This window comes from Alexandromys fortis, unplaced genomic scaffold (assembly GCF_014885135.2).
Source record: "Alexandromys fortis isolate MF-2015 unplaced genomic scaffold, M_Fortis_MF-2015_v1.1 scaffold_51, whole genome shotgun sequence".
In the NCBI taxonomy this organism is placed as follows: Eukaryota; Metazoa; Chordata; class Mammalia; order Rodentia; family Cricetidae; genus Alexandromys; species Alexandromys fortis.
In genome coordinates this window covers 248,614-270,335 of record NW_026067925.1, presented here as the reverse complement: position 1 = coordinate 270,335, position 21,722 = coordinate 248,614, and the positions used below count along the sequence as shown (strand labels likewise).

The following is a 21,722-nucleotide window of genomic DNA, read 5'->3' as shown; positions in this document are numbered from 1 at the left end:
CACCCCACACAGCTGTTGGAAGTTTCCAGCACAGTCAAATTCGAAGCACTTTGCACACTAAGGCACTGGCTTCCCCTAAAGGAGGTCACGTCCACACTTTCCTACCTGAGGGCACTCAGAAATGGCTAAAAGGGTTTTGAAAGCTATTTGTTCCTTCTTGGCTGCAAGTACCTGGGTCCTCACCCTGCCCAGGAGCATAGGAAGGAAGACACTGAGATCGCACTTGTTACTTATCCAGGTCAAGGGGAAAGACAGGAATCAGACAGAAAAGATTTTATCTGTTTATTTAAAAACAGAATATCATTTTATGTACAAATATACATATATTTACATAAAATATACATACTAGGACCCCAGATCCTCGGAGTCCACAAGTCCATGGGAATGGGATGAAAGCCTCTCCGTTAGACCAGATTGCAGGCCAAACAAGGTTGGAATAGTAAATCTCAGTATTCTGGCTGAGTAGGTTTGGGCAGGCTAAAGAAAAACATCTAATCCCAGGCCCCGCACATAGAAATGCCAGAAGAGCCCCAAATTAATGACTCAGAAACCCTGGGGAAAGAGCTGTTGTCACCCTTGCCCACAGCAGCTCAAACCTCACCTGAACTTCTACCTTCCCTTGCTACCCTCTGCCCTCTACACAACTGAACCAGGGGCCCTTGACACCAAGTCCCAACTCTGTGAAGGTATGAACTGTGGACACAACTAGGGGAAGATTTGAAGGGCCATGGGAGCCAAGCACCCTATCTCTACCCTCTTCCCCCGTGTTTATACCTCACACCACTGGTTCCAGACTCCGCCAGCTGTCAGTTTCCTCCCCAGAGCCTCTTTGGGTGAAGATGCCCTAGGAGGAGAACTTTCCAGAACCATAAGAATTAGCTCTTGCCGTGGGGTCTGCTAAACAGTCTTGTTGATGCCTATGTGGGCTGGCCTTGCTTAAGCCCAGCAAGGAGCATGCACAGTAACAAAAAGGGTTTTGCTTGTTTGTTTGTTTTTTAAGTTTCTTTTTCTCTTATTAAGGGAGCCTGAGGGGACCCCTTGGAGGTTAATTTACAGACAGTAGGGTGTGTACGTGCAGCAGGCCCACAGGCCACCAGAGGGCAGAGGGCTTCTGTAACAGTTCAAGCCTCTGGCAGACCCCTGGACGCCTGCTTCACACTTGCCCCCCAAGGGTGGGAACACAGCTCCCCGACTTTGGAGGTCAGATTCTAGCTCCAGCTATGCCCGCACACCTGGATCTGGCCCACAGTCTCCACGTCTCCCTTCCAACCTCTGCATCACTAATACTGCTCTGGGGTCTGAGGATAATACCTGCGTCTGCAGGCAGAGGTCACACATGAGGCACGCTAGGCACGAGCCACACCCTAGCAATGTTCTACACACAGCCACAAATCCTGTGGCACACGTACCATTCGCTGGGACTCTTAACACGACAGCACAATGCATGCCACAGACACACACACGCGCGCACACACACACACACACACACACACGCACACAAATAGGAGACACTCAATCAGTGGAGCCCTCCCGATGACCAGGATTGGAGGTAAAAGTGGAGCAGTCAGTGGGGTGGGAAGTATCTTCCTAAAGAAATGCAGGCTTTTAAGGAGGGTTCCCCTAAGAAGAGTTGAAATCCCCCATGGAAGCAGAAGAAACCAGGCCTAGGGAGGGAGGCCGGCCTGGGTCAGACCAGGTGCCCTCGCCCGTTGATGTAGATGCCATTGCCTGTGGGTTTGGCCCTCAGGGTCCCATTCTCCTGAACAAAATGGTTCATGGCCTGTTTGATGCCTTCATCCTGATCCTCCTCCTCTTCTGTCCGCCCAGAGCCCGGAGACAGTAGTTCAGTCTGTGTTTCAATCTCTCTCACTGTGGTCAGCGTGGAGTAGCTACGGCCCTCTGGCTCTTCACTCTGGAGACCAAGGGCAGAGGAGAAGTCAGCAGTCGAGATCAAACAGGCAGACACAGTAGGGTAGGGATGGGTTGTGGTGGGGTCAGAGGTCAGGTAAAGCATGGGTAATGGCTGTCCCGGAGGCATGGGGCTTGGAAATTTGGGGGTGGGGAGGGCAAGAGCAGGTGTTATATATAGGGATGGGGAGACAGAGAACGAAGGCACAGCAGAAACGCGGGGCGGGGCTCACATGGGAGCCAGGGATGAGAGGCAGGGACTGGTAGAGGGGGCTGCTGTCACACCACATCTGGGGCCAGGAGAGTATTGGGGACACCGGTGGGGCCGGGGGCCTCACCATCACAGAGCAGCTACTGTTGTCCTTGAGACTATCGGGGTGGCCCTCCGCTCTCAGCCCTACACTCTCCTCCGGCTGCAGGAGCCCAGACATAGGGGAGGAGGAGTCAGAAGAGAGTCCAGCCTCCTCCCCTCAGGCTCTTCACCTCTCTCATCCTCTACCAGCCTCCTCCCTGATCACCTTTCCCCCAACCCGTAGTTCCCTGTCTCTCTGACACAAACATCCCCCTTCCCACACTCACTCCCCAAAACCCACCCTGGAACCAGCACTGGTGGTGGATTCCTAGAGCAGCCCCCAACCCAGTGCTGAAAGGGCCTTGCAAGGAGGAGTCCCAGCAGCCCCAAAGCATCTATCCCCGGCTAATATCCCAGCCTCGGCTCAGCTCCAGCTATGAGTAAGCAGCCAGACCCGGTATAGGGCTATGTTCCTATCTATAGAGGAGCCCAGACCCAAGCAAACCCGTGTGCCCACGCCCCACACATGCACCCATCCTTAGCACACACCTGGCTCCTAGGGTCTGTATGATGAGAATGCAGCCTTCGGATGGAGTTCTCCCTGGTCAGAGTCAGTTCCTCCTCACTGGGAAAGACACCCCCTTGTCAGGACCTGAGAGCAATGGCAGCCTCCTACGGCGAGTCTAGCCTGGCTGAGCCTGTATACAATGGCTGGAGGGTACTCTTGCCAAACTATGCCTGCACCAGAGTCTGTGGCTGCAGATGACAATGTGGCTGCAAAGCGTACCTGTGCCACATAGTGCTAAAGTACGCATAGTAGATGACACCTGGAGAGTATGGATCTGGGCTTCTCTCAGGCTTATGCCTCCTCATCCAGCTGTGGTCCAGGCCCCAGGCTTTCCTCACTTCCCCAAAGGCTTTGCCCATCTCTGGTGGACAAGTTGTCCAGTCATAGGCTACCCAGTGTCCTCTCTCCTCTGTTCTGGTTCACCTCCTACTTCATTGTCTTTGGTCTCAGCTCGGCTCCACCCACTCGGTGTAGCCAGTACTCACTATTTCTGGGTCATCTGCTGTGCTTTCCGTCGGTGATACCGGGACATGAGTACCACCACCACCACCAGGAGGCAGAACAGGAGTGCAGCAATCACGCCCACTACCACCACTGAGGCCGACACTAGGTCCACTTGCTTTCCTGAATCTTGAGGGTCTGCTGGAGACAGGCTGTGTCTGAGGTGCATGCCCAGATCCTTTCTGGATCTACCCTAGACCCCATTGCTACCCAAATATTATCCTCACAGAAGATATCCTCAGCTACCCACCCAGTTTAGCCCCATCTACCATCCCCAAAGACACTCCTTCCGATTTCTTTCTCTGTCTTGCTTCTTGTTGCCCATCCCCAGCTCCGATTCAACCTCCCTGTCTTTGTTCCCCGACCACTGTGCTTACCAAGAACCTCCACGGTGACCTGAGAGTCCCTCGAAGAAAGTTCATTGCTGACATGGCAGACGTAGATGCCACTGTGCTCAGTGGTCAGTGGGGGAAAGCCCAGAGTGTCCCCCTTCACTCGCACCCCGCTAGGCAGAGGTCCATCCAGCCTGAAGGACAGGGAAGCTGAAGGGTGCTGGCTGGGGCAGGCTAAGGCTGCCACCACCCAACGTGCCCAGGCAGCTATTCATCCCCCTCCCCCATGACGTCATCCAGAGCCTCAGGCTGTTCCCACGGTGCCCCTCCCTACCCTAGGCAGGTCTAGGCAGAGGCCCTTTCTCCCTGCCGCCCAGCCTGACCCGGGCACCCCCACACACACTTGGGGGAGATCCACACGCGTGCCATCCCACATGCTCCCACAGGCATCACGTCATCATCTAGCACCAGGTAACAGGAATACATGCTACAAAGTCCACACAACAGGACACTCCACTCCTAGCTGGCCTCAGAGGTACCTGGAAACTGTGATTGCATGCTCCAACACCTATGATAATACATGGCGGAGAAAACAAACCTAGCCCTAGGCACAAGGCCACATGTATCGTTCATATGTCCACATGTAAGAACATGTCTATCACAGGCTCACATACATGGGTATCCTACCCTTTTGTAATTCTCTGGAAGAAAAGACAAGGGCTCTTGAAGGAGCTGGTGGAAGGGGGTGGGTGTTTCTGGGGTGCTAGCAACATGATGGTTATAAGAAGCATTGGTATTAACAGCAGCTATAGCCAGCTGTCTTTTTGTCTCGTGCACTTTTAGCACTCAGAAATAGCTAAAAGATTCATATCTACCATAGTTTTAGTTCATAGTTTAAAGTTAAGGGGTTTTGAAAAGCCAAGAAGATATCTACATATTCCCTATGGGTAATCACACATTCCCTGGACCGCACCAGTAATATTTGCTGACTGTGCATATTTTTTATATTGGTCTGAACATATGCCCTAATACAGGGTTCATCCTGAAAAGAAAAGGATGCTAGTCCCATGCTAGGCCCTTCTGCTGGCATAGGCCCTTACCGCGTCCAGTTGAATGAGGGAGGGGGCTGTCCTTCACTCAGGCACTTGAGTGTAGCTCCTTCTCGGCCAACATGCCACAAGCTTTGGTCCTCGAGGCCCCTCACAGAGGCCTCTGCAAGGACTGGAGTGGGAGGAGGAAGATGCTTTAATCCATGAACCCCCTCTTGTCCTACGTGAACAGCCTCCCTCTCCCCTCACCCACAGCTCCTGACCACATTGTCATGTGCCTCCCACCCCCGCCCCAAGCTCCAAGTTTATTTTGCTTGACCTGTGCTGCAAAGCCCGCATGTCCCTTGGAGTAAGGGAGTTTCACAGTCTTTCTGACGCTCCGGTGACACCTAGCATATTGCTACTCACCGAGCAGGTGCTCACTAAGGGCCTAAAAACCCGCCAGTTTGTTCATTTTCCTAACAGATGTGTGTTGATTTCCTACTTTGTGCCAAATGGCGGTGTAATCTGGGCTTGCAGTCTAACACTGGGAGCACACTATCATTTGCTGAACCCTTACAGGATTTCAAATCTGTGAGATGCTTTGCATTCAAGGACGCTAATTCTCATCAAAATCCTGTAGAGTTGGTATAATTACACTCATTTTCTGGTGAATAAAATGAAGTCTAACAAGATTAGATAACTATTGGTAAATAGCAGAATGGCGGCTTGTCCCAAGTCTGCCTCCAAACTCTAAACTGTATAGTTGGCAAATACCTTCAGTATCATATTTATATTTTATTCTCTCATCAACACTGTGTAAATAAGGCAGTCTCTTCTACAAAGTTCACAGAGATACCAGGCGGCAGTGGGGCTTGCCTTTAATCCCAGCACTTGGAATATAGTTCACAGAGACTACAATGATTTTCCCAGGGCATCTAGGTTGGCTCCCAAGTCTTCTGTTCTCAGGCTGACCCTCCTGGTGTGGTTCAGGGTCACAGTGTCTTAGCACTATTTTCAGAACATAGGTTATCTTACCCATCTATCCCAATACTCACAGGCCACTTGGAGGGTGTGGGTGATTCTCTGGTCCTGGAGCAGGCCAGGGTGAGACACCACACAGGTAAGTGGCTGCCCATTCATGCTTCGGCTAGGCACCAGGTGGAACTCTGACGTGACAGCAGCCGAGCGGGAGTGCTTGAAGGAGCGGCTGGCCTGAGTACCTTTGACTTCTGTGTCCCAGGTCACGGTGGGAGCTGGGCTGCCCTCGGCAGTGCAAGAGGCTGCCAGCGTCAGGCCCTGGCCCTCTTCTAGTGGTGGACCAGGATTCAGTGAAGGCAGGGGAGGCACTGTGGATGGGGAGGGGAGTGTATGAAAGATCCGCTGTCAGGAGGCCTCTCTCAGTCCTACCCAGCTGCAAACTCCAGCCCCCCCCCTTTTTTTAATTATTGATTTTATTGAGCTATAAATTTTTCTCTGCTCCCCTTCCTTCCTCTCCCCTCCCCTCCAACCCTCTCCCATGGTCCCATGCTCCCAGTTTACTCAGGAGATCTTGTCTTAAAAATATGGAACGCTTCACAAATTTGCCTGTCATCCCTGTGCAGGGGCCGTGCTAATCTTCTCTGTATCGTTCCAGTTTTAGTATCTGTGCTGCCGAAGCGAGCTCCAGTCCCCCTTTCTTTCTTTTTTTTTAATAATTATTTATTTTATTATGTATACAATATTCTGTGTGTATGGCTGAAGGCCAGAAGAGGACGCCAGACCTCTTTACAGATGATTGTGAGCCACCATGTGGTTGCTGGGAATTGAACTCAGGACCTTTGGAAGAGCAGGCAATGCTCTTAACCACTGAGCCACCTTTCCAGCCCCAGTCCCCCTTTCTTATCTTACTAAGAAAAGTGCCAGATCAGTGGTGTAATTTCAAGCGTCTTTACATCTTTCTTCGCTATTAGAATTTTTTACAACGTGCATAGGTTATTTTTTAAAAAAATAAAATAACTTTAGAACTAATTAGATACTATCTATGTAATAATAACAATAATAACCACTGCTTACCATGTGTCGACTATTATGCTAACTGCTTTCATGCATTATCTCATTCGATTCTGCTAACACACTAGTGAGGTGGTATTATTATGCTCTGCTCTTCAGATGAGGAAACCAAAGCTCAGGGAGGGTCAGGGATTTGCTCCAGGTCGTCAGCTCTTAAGTGACAAAGCCTAGAGTCACAGATTTTGTTTTGGGGTGTGTGTTGGCCTCAGATTCTCCATTCTCCTGACTCAGCTTCTGTAGCAGTGTAAGTATAGATATTTATCACTATGCCCAGCTTTTTTTTTTCACTCAAGTTTTGCTTTTTTTTTTTTCTCCTCCAAGAGTTAGGCTACTAACTTCCATCCAAAGCAAAAACATGAAGGCTTTTTATTTCTAACTTCAAAATAACCCAAAGCACAATTTAAAAAAAAAAAATCTAGCTTCAAAATAGCCCAACCACAAAATTGAAAAGACACCTTGACCATAGGAACAGGTTGACCAGCACCACTGTCCATAATGCAAAGCAGTGGTTTAGAATGCGATTGTGAGCCAGATGGTGGTGGCACACGCCTTTAATCCCAGTACTCAGGAAGCAGAGGCGGGGGATCTCTGTGCGTTCAAGGCCAGCCTGGTCTACAAAGTGAGTTCTAGGACAGGCTCCAAAGCTGCACAGAGGAAATCCTGCCTCGAAAAACCGATAGTGGATGGACGGATGGATAGATAGATAGATAGATAGATAGATAGATAGATAGATAGATAGACGTGATCGTGGTCTTAGATCACGTCCACTGAAGTCCCGATCAAGGAGCATATCAACCTATTAACCGCTCCCCTGCTCACATATCACATCACAGCTGGGCCTCAGGTTCACATTGTAAAATCGCAGCGCCTAGGGTGGTGAAGAAAGCTTTGCATTGGTGCATTGGTGTCTTTCCTAGAATCAGTAAGTGCACCTTGGAAACGAGGGCATTTAAGTGGAGTCTGCCAGAAGTTCTCAGCTCTCTGAAAAGCTATTTGAAAGAATAAGCCCATGTTCCAGAAGGACAAAGGTGCACAGAGTGAAATTCGGACCGTGGGGAGGACAAGCTCCCTAAAATATGTATCATTCCCCAGCTTTGGCGGCTTTTGGAGAGAATTTATGGATTGGGTGGGAGGGATTGGGTAATCCTCCCTCACCCCTACATGGCCTTATCTTTTATGTTTGCCTGTTCTGCCTCTGCCCCATCCATCTCTGCAGTCCCGTTCTGTCTCCGCTCCCCGCCACACACCCACGAATTCTGATTGTGCCCAGCTGGCTCTACTAACCCAGAACGCGGAGCCGCATCCGTGCCTGGAAGCTGCCGGCGGGGAAAGTGCTGACTCTGCACTCGTACTCGCCCTCATCTGCTTGCACAGCGTTGCGCAGGAGCACAGAGCCGTCCAGAGGGTCTCGTGGGGGCGGTGGTTGCTCCACGCGGTCCTCATAGGCGGGGCTCACATGAAGCCCATATTTGGAGTGCAGTAGGGCCAGCTCCCGGGTGCCCTCGTTTGGGTCCACCCGAGCCCACGCCACTTGCCCCACCTGCTCGTCAGGATCCCCTCGGTAGAAGCAGGGCAATTTTGCGTCCTGGCCCAGCACCACCGTCACTAGGTCCGAGGTCTCCAGCTCACCCGCCGGGCATCGGCCTGCAGGGGGTAAACAGTAAGTCAGGGTGAGGGAGGGGGGCTGCTAGAACCAAAGGAACGCAATCAAAATGATAATGACAGCAAAGGCAGCCGGAACTCCAGGAGCAATTTGTGCTTGCAAAGCGCATTCTAGCCATTACCTCATTAGATCCACTCAACATTCCCAAGAGGGTAGGCGTTATTATCGCCATTTAACAGAGGAGGAAACTGAGACCCAGAGGGAAGTGGCTTCCCTAAGGCCACACAGATGATTTATGGAAGACTCACCCTGTTGCCGTCTAGAATTCTATTTGATCAAAGAAACTATAACAGGACCAGAGACCTAGCTTCTGCCCCTCACAGAGCTCACAGCCTTCCCGGAAATGGAATCTCTGCCCAGAGAAACAGGAAACCAAGGACAAATTTCACAGGAGGCACAGTCTACGAAGTGGGGTAAAAGTAAATAAAAGCCAGTGCTTTTGGAAGGAATGGTGAAGAGCCGTTGAAAATGTTCAGAATGTTTGGGGCCTGGGATGGGCCATTTTGGAAGGATAAGGCCCTTGGGAATGCTTTTTCCCATGGCTTGAAGATGAGAGTCCTGGATTCCCAGAGAGAAGGAGGTCTTCCATGTGGGAGGAATGGCATGAACAGGCTTAGAGGCAGGAATCAGCAAGTCACTGAAGACAAAAAGGGCCCCTAGGTCAGGGGCCTGGAGAGATGAGGTCAGGGCAGGTACACAGCAATTGTCAGAATCTTGAGCCAGAATCAGAGGACCAGGGATGAAGGACTAGTGCTTTGGTAATTGATGAGCAGCTGTAGGAAGCATTTGGAAATTTTGAATTTAGATACATCCATTACATAAACCTTACTGGCAAATAAAGATCCATTTCCTGCCCTCATGGAACTTGAGGTCTGTTTAGGAAGAAGAAATACAAATGATAGACATCCATCCATCCATTCACCCATCCATCTGTCATCTATCTATCATCTATCTATTTATCTATCATCTGTCTATCTATCTATCTATCTATCTATCTATCATCTATCTATCATCTAGCTACTAACACACAGGCATAGAATCGTGCAATGATAATTTTGTTTTTTTTTCTTTCTCCTCTCTTTCCACCCTCCTCCTCTTCCTCTTTCTTTTTAAGACAGTCTAACTATGTAGCCTGTCAGGCTGGCTTCAGACTCACTGTTCCCCCACCCCAGCCTCCGGAGTGCTTAGATTACTGGATACACCACCCCACCTGACTTGCAATGGTGGTTTCTGATTTAGTGTTTGGTGTCTGGGTTCTAGGTTGTTTGAGGCATATGGGAGTCATAGGGAAGGCTTCATGAGTGAGTTGAGTGGGATCGGGAGGCCCGGGAGACCTAGAAAGGCATTGATAATAGAGGATCAAGTAAGCAAACACCTAAGGAAGTAGAAAGGCTGGTTGCTGGTTCAGGAAGCAAAGAGAAGAGGACCCAACCTAAGGGTGTGTGTGTTGAGCAGCAGGGAAACCATAGCTGGGGTAGGGTGGGTCCGAATAGCCCAGGACTACCCATGCCAGGAAAAGGAATTCAAATTTGGTCAGTAGGAAGTGGAGAGTCACCAAAGCTTCCCTAGCTAGCAAGTTGCATGAAGCAGGTGACAACATATAGTCTGACCAGAAAACAGGTCATGGAAAGAGACCGAGGCAGATACCATGAAGCCGTAGCCTGGCAAGGTGGTACTGGGCAGATAAAAGGGGGCATTTGGTGGGGACTTGGTCACTGACTAGAAAGAGGTGGGGAACAGGAAAAGATAACTGGATATCTAGAATGAGTAGCTTATAAAGAAAGTTGGGCCTTGGAATGCCTATGGTTATAAAATAAGTAAATAAATAAACAAAACGCAGGGTCAGGGGCTGGGCCAGGGCAGAAGAGTGTTCTGGGATGGCCAGAACTCCAACTTAGAGCATCCAACTTTTGATAATCCCTGCCTCTAACCAGTACCCCACACACCCTGCTGTCTGTCACCTTTGCTCACACTGTACCCCCGCCTGGAATGCTCTCCTCCCTGTGTCTGGTTGCTCCTACTCATCGCTGTCTGGAGAACACCTACTCACGCCTTAAGACTCTGCTTAGACATCATTTCCTCCTGAGTCCTCCCTCCCTTCCCCCACCTCAAGCCGCTTCGGGTGCCCTGCCCCTGTGCTCCGCCAGCACTCTGCTTTAGCCTCCATCATAGCGCTTTAACCTATAGATCAGACTTTCTGTTTTCGTGTTCTCCTTCCCCAAGGCATTGAGCTTCAGAAGAGTCGAAACAGGGTCATGTATCACATATTAAAAACATGGTTTCTGATTTCATGCTCAGTCAGTGGTATGTGGTCTCCTTCCTGTCACATAACTGGACGCTGATGAATGTTTATTGACTGAGTGAATCAATGAATGAATGAACAAAGCCAGGCTTGGTAGCCCATACCTCTTATCCCAACACTTGGGGAAGCTCAGGCAAGAAGATCTAGGGTTCAAGGACATCATCCTGAGCAAAAGGGAAACAATGTCTCAATCCCCACAAAAATCAAAAACAAAATACAAATGAGTGAGCAGATGCATGAAAGAGGCAGCAGAAAGAAAGTAGAACCAAGAGGAAGGTACAGTCCCTTATTTGGATGAGGCAGGGAAAGTGTTGGCATGGCAACCTTGGGGCCGGGGGGGGGGGGGGGGGGGGGGGGGGGGGGGGGGGGGGGGGGGGGGGGGGGGGGGGGGGGGGGGGGGGGGGGTGTTAGATAAACTGGTTGTCTGGGTTCACTGCCAGAGCGAGCAACTCTGGACCAGACAAAGGACGAAGGCGATGGAAACAGGCAGGCATGTACTGAGGAAACGAAGCATGGAGTAGGGCAGAGGGTTCCAGGGAGACAGATGAATGGGTCTTGTGGCCCTGACAGGAGGGGTGGAGGGAAGGATGCTGCTGCTGGGAGTTGGGAGGGCCCCAGACTGGACGGGACAGACCTGCAGGGCCAGATACCAGGGCCCTGACCTGCCTAAGCTGACATGGGTCCCACCCAGCCCAGCCTGGGAGTCCAGCTTGCACCCCTCCCAGGTACCTCCTCCTAGCACTAAAAGGAGTAAGGTTGTCAAAAAAGTCTGGCGGTGGGGTGCAATATGGGCTCTCAGCTCACTCTGCTGCAAAACACTCATGTAGATTTAAGTCACAATAATGTGGATGCAGGTCACAGGGATCCCAAGTCCTGCCCACCAGGAGATAGAAATCCTTCCAAAGACATTTCTGTGACATTGGCAGATCCCATATTTCCATCGCTAAATTTTTACTTACTTATTTATTTTTTATGTGTATGAATGTTTTGCTTGCACATATGTATACTGTGTGCCTGGTGGCCATGTAGGTTAGCAGAGAGCATATGATGTCTTGGAATTGGAGTTACAGGTGGCTGGTCACTGCCATGTGGGTCCTGGGAATTGAATCCAGGTTCTCTGCAAGAACAAGTGCTCTTAACCATCATCTCTCAAGCCCTTACACTGGCCCCTGCCCCCACTACAAGTCATCCATATTCTGTCCCCCAAAATACCTCCTTAGAGCACAGTAAGAATTGGGTACCCATCACATGCCTGCATCTCCATTCATAATGTCCCTAACCTGTGAGTCCGAAATCCTCATCCTGAAGGCACAAGCCCCAGTTTTGCAGACTGAGGCACCTAATGGGACAGGAAAGTTCCTTTGGAATTGCTCCTACAAAACCCACACTGTCCTAAAGCTGCTATTTAGTGGAAGTATCTTAGGCTGAGGCATCCCCACTTCCAATGGCCTTCAGTTCATCTTCTAAATCAAAAGAGATAAGTTAAGAGAAGTTGGGGCCAAGGATCCTTGTCCTGAGCTAAATGGACCCAAGAACCCAGGCTTCCAAGCCAGGGCAAGCCAAGATTGTCTCCTCCTCTCCCCCACCCAGTGCCTGCCTGGCATCAGCATGATGATGTCACCAGGCTGAAGGAGACACACCGCCTGCCTGGTGAGGTCACCTTATGGGCATGCAGTAGCCAGGCCAGGCCAAGCCCACAGACCCTTCTACTGCTGCGTGTGTAGTTTGCTGAAGCTGGTGGCCTCTAGCTTCCTGGGCACTCCTCCTCCTCCTCCTGACTCTCCGCACCCCTCCTCTCAAGGAGCACCAGGACGCTGGTCAGGAGCCTTAGTGACTCAGAAGCTGCCACAGAGCAGCAGGCCTAGCCACAGCCACCACCACCTTGCGCAAGGGAGAGAACAGGCCCAACTGGCCAGACGGGATCCCTGCCCTCAGCCTCCCCCACCCCTGGCCAGGCCCCCTCAGGCCTCTTTGGGGCCCTGCCTTTTGTGTACCCCGCCCGCTCCCAGACAGGTCCTCCATTCCTGACTTGGGCTAGCTGGCTACACCCTACTCTGTTCCTTGGCTCCTACTTTCCTTTCTGTGTAAGTCTTGGCCTTTAAGCTCAAAAGGGGAAACTGAGGCTGGCAGTTGCAGATACCCAACCTTAGCAATGTGTTTGAGAATGAGATTTTTTTTTGAGGGACTTTTATCCATTAGTGTCTTCTATTGGTGCATAAGAGGATGTACACACATTGGGGTCCTTGAGGTGTGTCTGTGTGACAAAGGTAATAACTGTCAAGTCTTTTGTGTCTGAATCTTTGGATGAGGGCTAGGCCAGTTTTTCTAGTTCGTATGAATGTGAAACTATTTCCTTGCAAGAACCTGGGGGGTGTTTCATACATATATGTGTTCACAGCTCTCTTTGGGGGAAATCTACATCCTAACTTTTCTGTACCCAGAGGGAAGAGCTATGTGTTAGCATATGAACATATATGCACGCACCATGACATATACATCTCATCCTCTGAACACACAGTCCACATCACCCTACTACGGAACTCCACACACACAGTAAATGTTTTGATGGCGTTTATCTTGGCTTCCGCACGTCTGGCTCAGCTGCATTTGGTCAGTGTGTGGCTCTGGGCTTCTGCCCATTCTAATGTTGCCCCTGGCTTCCCTCTCCATCTTACCCCAAGACTTCAGGGCAGATTCATCTCAGGCTAAAGGTGGAGGTAACCAGAGATGAGGTCACTGTCCCTCCAGGTGATGGGAAATTGCCACCGAACCTCCCTGACAAACAAAACAAAGGCTCCCTCTCTTTTTCTCTTTGGGTTCCTACAAAGGGACTCCCACCCTTTTGACCCCCTATGGCCACACCCCTGGGCCCCCTCAGGACTCTGACCCCCCAAGCAGAGATTCTTCCCTGGGAATCTCTGTCAGGGCTTTGCTACTTGCTACCACCAGAAAAACCAGCTCTGGCTCCAGGCCTGGGGTAAGAGCTGTCTGGTGCAGGTTCGGTGGGAAGCAAGGGGGGGGGGTATGCCTGGGGCTAGGGGGAGGGGTCCAGGCTGTCTAGGGTCTCATATTTTTTGTTAACTCTTGCCTCCCTCCCTTCACTGCTTCACCAGAGAAGGCTGGCGTAGGTGTGTTAGAGGTAAGAGAAGACATGAGAGGGAAGCTTCTAGTCCCCGTCCACCCAGGACAGGTGACACAGACAAAGCAAATGGTTATTTTGGACTTTCCTCTGCCCGTAACCTTGGCCTTGGAATTGAGGGACTTTGAAAACCAAAAACTTTCCCGCCGCCTTCACCCACCTCCCTTACATACCCCTCATTTTTCCTAAGCCCCCCAGCTTAACAAGAGCTTCCCAAGCTGGGCAAAGCGCCCACCCACAGATTAGTGTCTAGGGAGGAGGGCCACGTAAGTAACAGAGGGAAAGAGGAACAATGGGGAGGACGGACAGTTCATGAGGCAGGCGGCTCTGCCTTAGACACAGCTCTCAGCACAGATAAGTCCCCTAAACCCCCCAGGAGCCAGAGTCTGAGCCCTGCTGAGTCACCGCTGTGGGTGGGTGGGAGACCTAGAATTCAACTTCTCTCAAACCCCTGAGATCTAGCCTTCCCCACCACCACCCAAATTCTGCTCATCCCTTCTCCCATTGTGTCTAGCCAGCTTCATTCCACATCACAGCCCTAACCTTAGCTTTCGGAACAGTTTTAGAGAGACAGACGTGTTGGGGGTGGGGGTGGCACAGAAAGCCATGGGAACAGGTCCTCAGGCCACAGGCACCCTGTTGGCTCCTGTTCCAGTGAAAGGATAGGGTAAGGTACCCCCATTCTCCTCCAGAAAACAGGTGGGTACCTTCCATTTAAAACTTAATTGCTTTAGATTCTGTTTCCAGATCTGGACCCCAAAGTTCCTCTGCTCTCTGTGCTCCTGACTCAGTTTGCCACTTTTCATTTCCATCCCTTCTTTGTCGAGTCTTTCCAAGATTTGGAGTCCAGATTCTACAGGCATTCTCTCCCTACAGGGCTTGCTCCCCTCAGTGACCCCAGGACCCCTGGGTTCTGAGGCTATACTCTAGAAGATGGGACTGTGCACATTAACCTTATCACTGCTATCTCTGTAGCTGGGGGTCTCTTCACACACACACACACACACACACACACACACACACACACACACACCCGCTGCATCAATACAAAATGCTAGGATGGAACCAGGGTCACTGGGGCCAAGGGCTTCCCTGGGATTCTCCTGGTTCTCCACACTTGGGCGGGGAAGCAAACCTCCCGTTTTGGCTTCTCTGGGTTTGGGTAGGCCCTACAGGAAAGGGCCTGCCCACCTCTGTCATCGGGAGCAGAAAAGCAGGGATGGGGCCCCTCCCTTTCTAGGAAATTAATCTCAACAGAAAGTTGATCCTAACCGTCAGAAGACAGAATTTAGATTCATGGACCAGTTTACTCCCAGGGCCCCGCAAGACTCAAAGAGTTAGAAACTGGGAACCTATAGGAAAACAGTTTGCAGACTCAGGCCCCTCAGCCCCAGGGCAAGAGATGGGGGAGGGAGGAGGGATGGGACCTCACCCGGAAACTCATCCCATTAAGGAGAAACAAAGAGCTGTGGTGTTGGAGGCGCCTCCCAAGCCTGGGCTCCTCTCCCTGTCAGGGGTGGGGCAGGGCCCTAGGGCTCAGTGCTCTAATGGTCCTGGAGTTGGGGGGCAGGTGTCACTTTGCAATTGGGCCAGGAAAGCTGTGTCCTTGGGAAGGGTTCTCTCAGCCACAGGGAGACTGATCAATTCTTCAACCACCACAACACTTCAAGCCAGGAGCTGGACAATCAATCACAGAAGCCTAGTATTTCAGAGTCAAAAGGTCTGCGGAGACCCTCCAGTCCTTCTCGGTCTCCTGATGCAGTCTCTCAGCTGTTCAAAAAAACCTAACAAATTAATGGAAGAAATGGGATCAGAACTCAAGGCTCTTGATTTCCAAATCTGAGGGGTGTTCGGAGATATAAAATGAATCTAGGTTCCTAGGGCCATTAACGAGATGCCTACACATACACACAAGGGAGCCAAAATGAAGGGGATGGGATTCTCTAGTCCTTGGGCTGTGGCCCCATAGTGCGAGCTTCCAGGGATTCCTGGGAACAGCCTTCATCTCTGCGCAGGTCATGGCAGCAGAACTTCAGTGACATCTGATTAGCTACTAGCCTCCTGGGCTATCCTGGAGCCAGCCTTTCTCCTCAGCTTAGCTTCTCCCAGACCTGGGTGAAGTCTTGGGCAATCTTCTAGCCAGGACTTCTCTCCCTCTTCTCTGGGCTTCTACTAGAAAGACCAGCTTTGCCTCGTGGAGAAGGAAGGCGGGGGGGGGGGGGGGGTACTACCCTTACCATTGTTTCCAGTATCTAGAGTATCTAGTAGCCAGCCTTCAGTACCATGTGCTCTCAACTATCCTGGTTTTTTCCTTTTTTTTTTTTTTTTTTTTAACAAGGAGTCGGGTGACCAAGGCCCTAACCCTGGTTCTGCTTTTTACTCTGAGTAATCTTGCAGATCTCACCTGCCCATCTGTTTCTCTTGGTTTTCCCATCTTTAAAATGAAGGAGTTGGAGTAGTGATCTCTTTGATCCTACCCAAGTCCTGAGACAGCATGACTCTATTCCTCAGGGGTAGGAAGATTCCCCAGGAAAGTGTCAGTTGGGTTCCCTGGCCCAGCAGGAGGCCCCACCCTCTTGGCTTAACCCAGGGAAAAGGGCTATCTGGAAAATGGAAATGAAGGGCAGGGGCTGAGGGTAAGGGCAGGTGGCAGAGGTTGGAGCTTAGCGTCCTGATACTGGAGAGTGACCCACTGACCCTTCTGTTACAAGACCAGAGTGAGGGCAACCTCGAAGCCTACCAATCCAGGCATCTATGCCTTGTTCTCCATCTATGCCTTGTGTGTGTGTGCTTCAACCGAGAATGGGGGTAAGGAGAGAGTCACCAAGTGCTGCTGGACAACTGAGGGTCCCTTGCTTCTGTTTCTTGAGCTGAGGACCCTACTGTCCTCTGCAGACAAGGCCCTGTCTTTCTAAGGAAAAGAGCTCTTAGCTACTCCTTCCCCAGCAACAGCCAATAGCATCCTACTTTGGTCTCCTTGCACACACATTCTCTCCCTCTCGCTCTGACAATGATACATTCTGATGTTTTATGTATGTTCTGACTATATTAGGCAAGCAGAAAGTCTAAGTATTGTATAGGCATTCAACAGAGGAAATGGAAAGATAATAAATGAATAAAAGTGGACGGCATCTCATCTAGAAGACCCTTTACCCTTTAACATCCCCCCATTGTGTAAGAAACACACACCATTATTCTCCACCTACTAGTGTGTGCCAGGGAGGGAGAGGCGCTAGGGTGAGAAGAGTTTCATGGCTTTCCTGTAATCCCACAATGGGCACCCCAATCCTGCGCTCAGAATATTACTATGAGAGGAGAAGGAGACAGAAATGCCCCCTACTCCCCAGACACCAGGTTTCCTGCTCTTGGTGAATGCTGAGGCAGGTCTGAAGCCCAGTGTGTAGGCCACAAAGCCTTCAGGAAGTCCTGGGGTAAGCAGGGTCCTGGGACCTTTCAGCCCACCTGCCCTGTGTGCATATGTGCGTGTGTGTGTGTGTGTGCGTGTGTGTGTGTGTGCGCGCGTGTGCGCGTGTGTGTATGTATCTACAGAGGCCTTGGCAAGCAAGGCTTTAGCAGAGGTAGTTAGGGACTGCAGACATTAAGTGGCTTGGTCTTGGGACAGAGAGGAGACTTGAGAAGAAAGAGCTACATTGGTTCTTTTGAGGGCACTGATGGCAAGTGGAATGAACAGGAGAGAGAGATTGTCTTCTCCATCCGGAGTCCAAGGAAAGGGAATGTTTGGGTATGTGGTACATTCGTGTGTGTGTGTGTGTGTGTGTGTCTGTGTGTGTGCGTGTGTGTGTGTGTGTGTGTGTGTGTGTGTGTGTGTGCCTATCTCTGCCAGGTAGAGCTCAGAAGCAAGAGTCCTGACGGTTCAGGCAAGTCCTACCTGTAAACGATGCCAGGAACAACAGCAGCAGCCAGGCTTCAAGGCCCCACATCTCGGCTCCCAGGGACAGGGGCATTGGCTGAAAGGCAGACCTGGCCAGTGATTCTGAGTTCCACGGAGTTCTCCCTGGGAGCCGGTTCTGGAGCTGTGTAAAGCTCTGACCCAGAAGGCAGGAAGTCACGGAGTCCCCAGGCACTGACGTACCTGCCTGCCCCACTTGGGTCTCCACTAGGGGACCCAGGCCCCAGTTCTACCCACCCAGCCGTGGCTACCCCCAAGAAGCCGTGATCGGGAGCCCTGAGCTCCCCCAGAGCTGCTTCCCACGCCGTGGCCAACAACGAAGGCAGAAACCTGGGAACCTGCTAAGCAGGTCAGAACAGGTGCGTCTCCGGGGGCCGGGCCTGGCACAGAGAGGAGACTCCGCAGCCACCGCCCCCACGGCCTGGGCTAGCTAATGGGCGCCAAGGAGGGAGGGAAGAAGGGACGAATCTGGGTGCGGGCAGTGGGATCTCATCAGCAACAGGGGCTTTACCTGTGAGGCCATGGACAGCAGCGTGAGGCTGGTGGTGAGCCTCTAGCAGGGGGCGTGGAACAAGGAGGCCTGGGTGTCTTAAAGACGGAAGCACCAGATGTGTCTGAAAAAGCACCCAACCCTTTCATATGACAGCCAGGTCAGCTGTTTCCTGGGGTCCCTGACAAGTTCCTCAAACTCCTGAAGGATTCAACTTTTGGTGCCACAGAATCAGAGAACTGAGGAGGTCCCTGGCCTGCTGGCCCATCTACCTCATGCTTAGAAGGCCTGGCCTATCTACCTCATGCTTAGAAGGCCTAAACAGGAGGATGGACTTGCTAGAGGACAGTCAAGTTAGTCTAGTGATTTTCTGGAAGCAGAAAGTTAGTTCAGAGAACCCTCTGAGAAAGAACTTCACTGCTTTCCTCTGGCCCATCCCTGCATGGGAGAGGAGGGGCTGACCAGGGGATTAGCCCTGTGAATTCCTGCTTTTCCTCCCAGAGCCTTCGCTGAACAACTCAACCCATGGCAGGAGTTTTAAAAGTGCATCAGTGCAACCCAAACAGGGGGGCTTTCCTCCTTCTCTATGGTGTGCCCCCCCCCCATGGTCATGGGAAGGACAATGTGTCTGGACTTTGCGAGGATTTCACTCTATCCTTGTACCCCTGTAACTCTTATGCTCATCTGATCACGTATTTCCAATTTGGGTGAATAAAAGTAACCAAGGGACAGCTAGAGAGCCGGAAGAAGGGGTACATATCTATCCCCTGAAAGAGGGAGGCAGGATCGCTGGCAGACTGGAATTTCACAGACAGGTAAAAGCCAGACACGCTGGTGCATCTCTGCAGGCCCAGCCCTTGGGAGGTGAAGGCAGTTTTGACTACACAGAGTTCTGGGCTATCCTGGGCTATATGAGGCTCTACCTCAAATAATAATAATAATAACTTTAAAAAGACACATACATGTGGAAATAAACCCAGGGGAAGAGAATAGAGAGGTTACACAGTTCTCGTGTCCAGAAGCATAGAAAAGAAGAAAGACGTATCAATAACGGGGGAGGTTATTAATGTAGAAGATTTTCCCCAACTCTACCTGTTCTGGTTTTCTTGTTTGTTTGTTTTTTAGGCGGAGGCCTAGGACCAGCACTTTGTGCACACAAGCTCAGCTCTCTACCACCAAGCCACTTCCTCAGTCCCCTTACCTGTCAATCTTGCTCATCTCTCAAAACTGACCTCAAAGGCCGTATCTCGGCTCCTCCCACCTTTCTTCTCGTCTTCCTCGGTCCTTGCCAGTCTCTTTATTATAGCTTGTGCACTCATAATTTGTGCACATCTTATCTCCTTAACTAAATTGTAAGCTTTAATTCAAGAGCCATTGATTGAGGCCTGTTGCATGCCCGAGATTTAACAGTAAACTCGTTAAACCGAGGGAAAGGATGGCAGCTGCCCTCTGTGAAGTACTTAAAGGTCGGGCTTGTTTTATACTTTTGCCCAGTCAGCCATGCTAGGGCAGTTCACAACCCCAATGGGAAGTGAGTGCATTTTTTTTAGGAAGGCCTGCATGTCTAAATCAACCAGTGCCAGTCCTGAGAAGATGGTGAGGGAGGGTCAGCAGGCAGAGATCTCGAATGATCATGTTCCCATCCTGAACCTGGGTTGTAATCTAGGCTCTAACGCTGCCCATAGAGGAGACCCCTCTCTGGACCCTACCTCTCAGCAGTGATTAGGATAGTTGCCTCTTCCTCAAGGGCTATTTCCTGCGGGTCAGAGGCAGATTTAAGGGTCAGGCTGGATGCCAAATCTCCTTAATTTCTCTCCACCTCCGCCTTGGCAAACCCCTTCCCCTCTTCAGGACCCAGGTCCCCGCCTATGCCAGGGGAACAGCCCCACCCCGATGCTGCTTTGAGATCCAGTGTGGCAGGGGTGGGGTAGGGCCAGGGGGATGGGAGGGGGAGCATCCTGTGTTATAATTATAATTATCACACTTTGGATCCTATCACATGCTGTCAGAGGAGCTCTTTCCTTCCCACGGATTCATCCCTCTAGGTACAGGAAATCACGGGAGAAACTGAGGCATGGGGGTGGGAAAGCAGCTAGACCACAAAGTGAGTACCCAGTCCGCTTGGGTGGATCTATTCACAATATACTCTTCCCCTCAGAGGGCTACCAGCCAGAGTATCTCTGAGCCCTTGGAGGCTGGGACCCTAAATCACTAAAGGGGAACAGGACTTACCTCTCTGAGGCAGTATTAAGGTAATGAACACCCCCACATCTTCGTGGATATGGTCAGGCCCTAGTAAACAACCTTAAACTGGGGGCTGCAGGTGCCACGGGCAGAGAGAACAAGGCGGCCATCCATGCCTTTAGCTGAGATTTTTCTTTCCTCATCCAACAAATATTTATCTTCAAGTCCTCTCTCCCTTAGTCCTATAATGTTTCACGTGGACCACACTCCTAAGAAATATGTTTTATATTCAGGCCTTTCTATCCTCTTCTGAGATAAGTCCCAGGGAAGCCATATTGCAGGTCAGGGACTATATACTAAAATAATGGTTATGAAAACCTTTCAGGACCAGTGCCTACGTTCAGAGCCCAATTCTTTCAACACTGACTCCCCATTCCCCTCATGCCGCACTACCTACCCTCCTCCCACCTACATTCTGAGCTCGAAGAATGGGGACAATTCAAGCCATGCTAGATGGCATCCTTAGCACACGCATTCGTCTGAGCAGCATCACAGGGCATGACTGCAAGTGCACATTCAATCAACAGAGCTTAAGTGTCAGGCTCAAGGGAGGTGACAAAGACATAGGACACATGATCCCTGCCCTCAAGGGCCCCACAGTCAGGAGAGGACAGACACATATATCTACAACACATGACACCTCACCATCACGTTTCCTTTGCATGTCTCTGTGTGTTGCTAATACACACGGGCCTGCCTCTGTCCATATCCATGTGGACATTACCTGCATGTGTCCAAGCAGCTACTTCAACTGGTCTCAGTCCCCATGGAAGGCTGCACACCTAAGCCAAACCGGTTGGAGAGGCTTATGCTGAAATTTTTGTTTGTGACAATGGGACCTGAGGTGAGTCAGGGAGGGACAAGGCTGGGTGGAGTGGTGTGGGGGAAGAGGAGTGAGAGTGAGGGTCAGATTGAGTGATCAAAAGAGGGAGGGAGTGGGCCAGAGTGGGAAGGGAAGGGATGGGGTGGGGTGGGGTGAGGTGTCAGGAGACTGGGCCTGGGGTAGGAGGAAGTAAGAGGGCTCCTCAGTGAGTGATGTCCTGTTTGTTTGCAGTGAGATTCCCGGTCAGAGAGCAGACATGAGCTTGAAGAGGAACTCTGGCTTTGGGAGAGAGGAGGCTGAATAATAAATCAGAAGGCAAGTAGGTAGGAGCATGGGTGTGGATGAAATGTTGGTGCTCCATTTCTGCACAGCCTTGCTAAGCTGTCCCCCACTGCCTCATCCTCCGGCTTCCTGCACACTTTGCACAGAAAGCTGTGGGTGCTGACTACATGGTGGAAGAACACTGATAA

The 21,722-nt window shown here is 51.0% G+C and overlaps 1 protein-coding gene and 1 non-coding gene across 5 annotated transcripts; both read right to left on the bottom strand.

Moving 5' to 3' along the window:
* Positions 1–274: 274 nt before the first annotated feature.
* Nectin4 (nectin cell adhesion molecule 4) lies at positions 275–18,039 on the bottom strand. 4 transcript variants are annotated; one of them, XM_050143125.1, is made up of 9 exons: positions 17,675–18,039; positions 7,966–8,325; positions 5,688–5,978; positions 4,702–4,822; positions 3,647–3,795; positions 3,254–3,410; positions 2,750–2,825; positions 2,247–2,321; positions 275–1,912 (listed from the first exon to the last, which is right to left on the bottom strand). In XM_050143125.1, exons 1-9 carry the CDS (start codon positions 17,748–17,750, stop codon positions 1,688–1,690), a joined length of 1,530 nt encoding a protein of 509 aa, XP_049999082.1. In that variant the 5' UTR covers positions 17,751–18,039; the 3' UTR covers positions 275–1,687. The 4 variants fall into 4 exon arrangements, with proteins under 4 accessions (XP_049999082.1, XP_049999083.1, XP_049999084.1 ...); XM_050143126.1 differs by having other exon boundaries at positions 3,254–3,407; positions 17,675–18,036; XM_050143127.1 differs by lacking the exon at positions 2,247–2,321 and having other exon boundaries at positions 17,675–18,038.
* LOC126502249 (U6 spliceosomal RNA) lies at positions 6,189–6,295 on the bottom strand. Its single transcript, XR_007591871.1, has one exon. It is a non-coding gene; the product is annotated as a U6 spliceosomal RNA (small nuclear RNA).
* Positions 18,040–21,722: the final 3,683 nt, after the last annotated feature.

Bases quoted from the DNA above. Each gene is read 5' to 3' on its own strand.
- Nectin4 (XM_050143125.1), bottom strand. From the start codon at position 17,750: ATGCCCCTGTCCCTGGGAGCCGAGATGTGGGGCCTTGAAGCCTGGCTG. The intron at 8,326-17,674 runs GTAGGACTTGCC...TACCCCCTGCAG, and splicing joins GTTCCTGGCATCGTTTACAG to GCCGATGCCCGGCGGGTGAG. The intron at 2,826-3,253 runs GTGAGTACTGGC...TGTCTTTCCCAG, and splicing joins CAGCAGATGACCCAGAAATA to TGAGGAGGAACTGACTCTGA.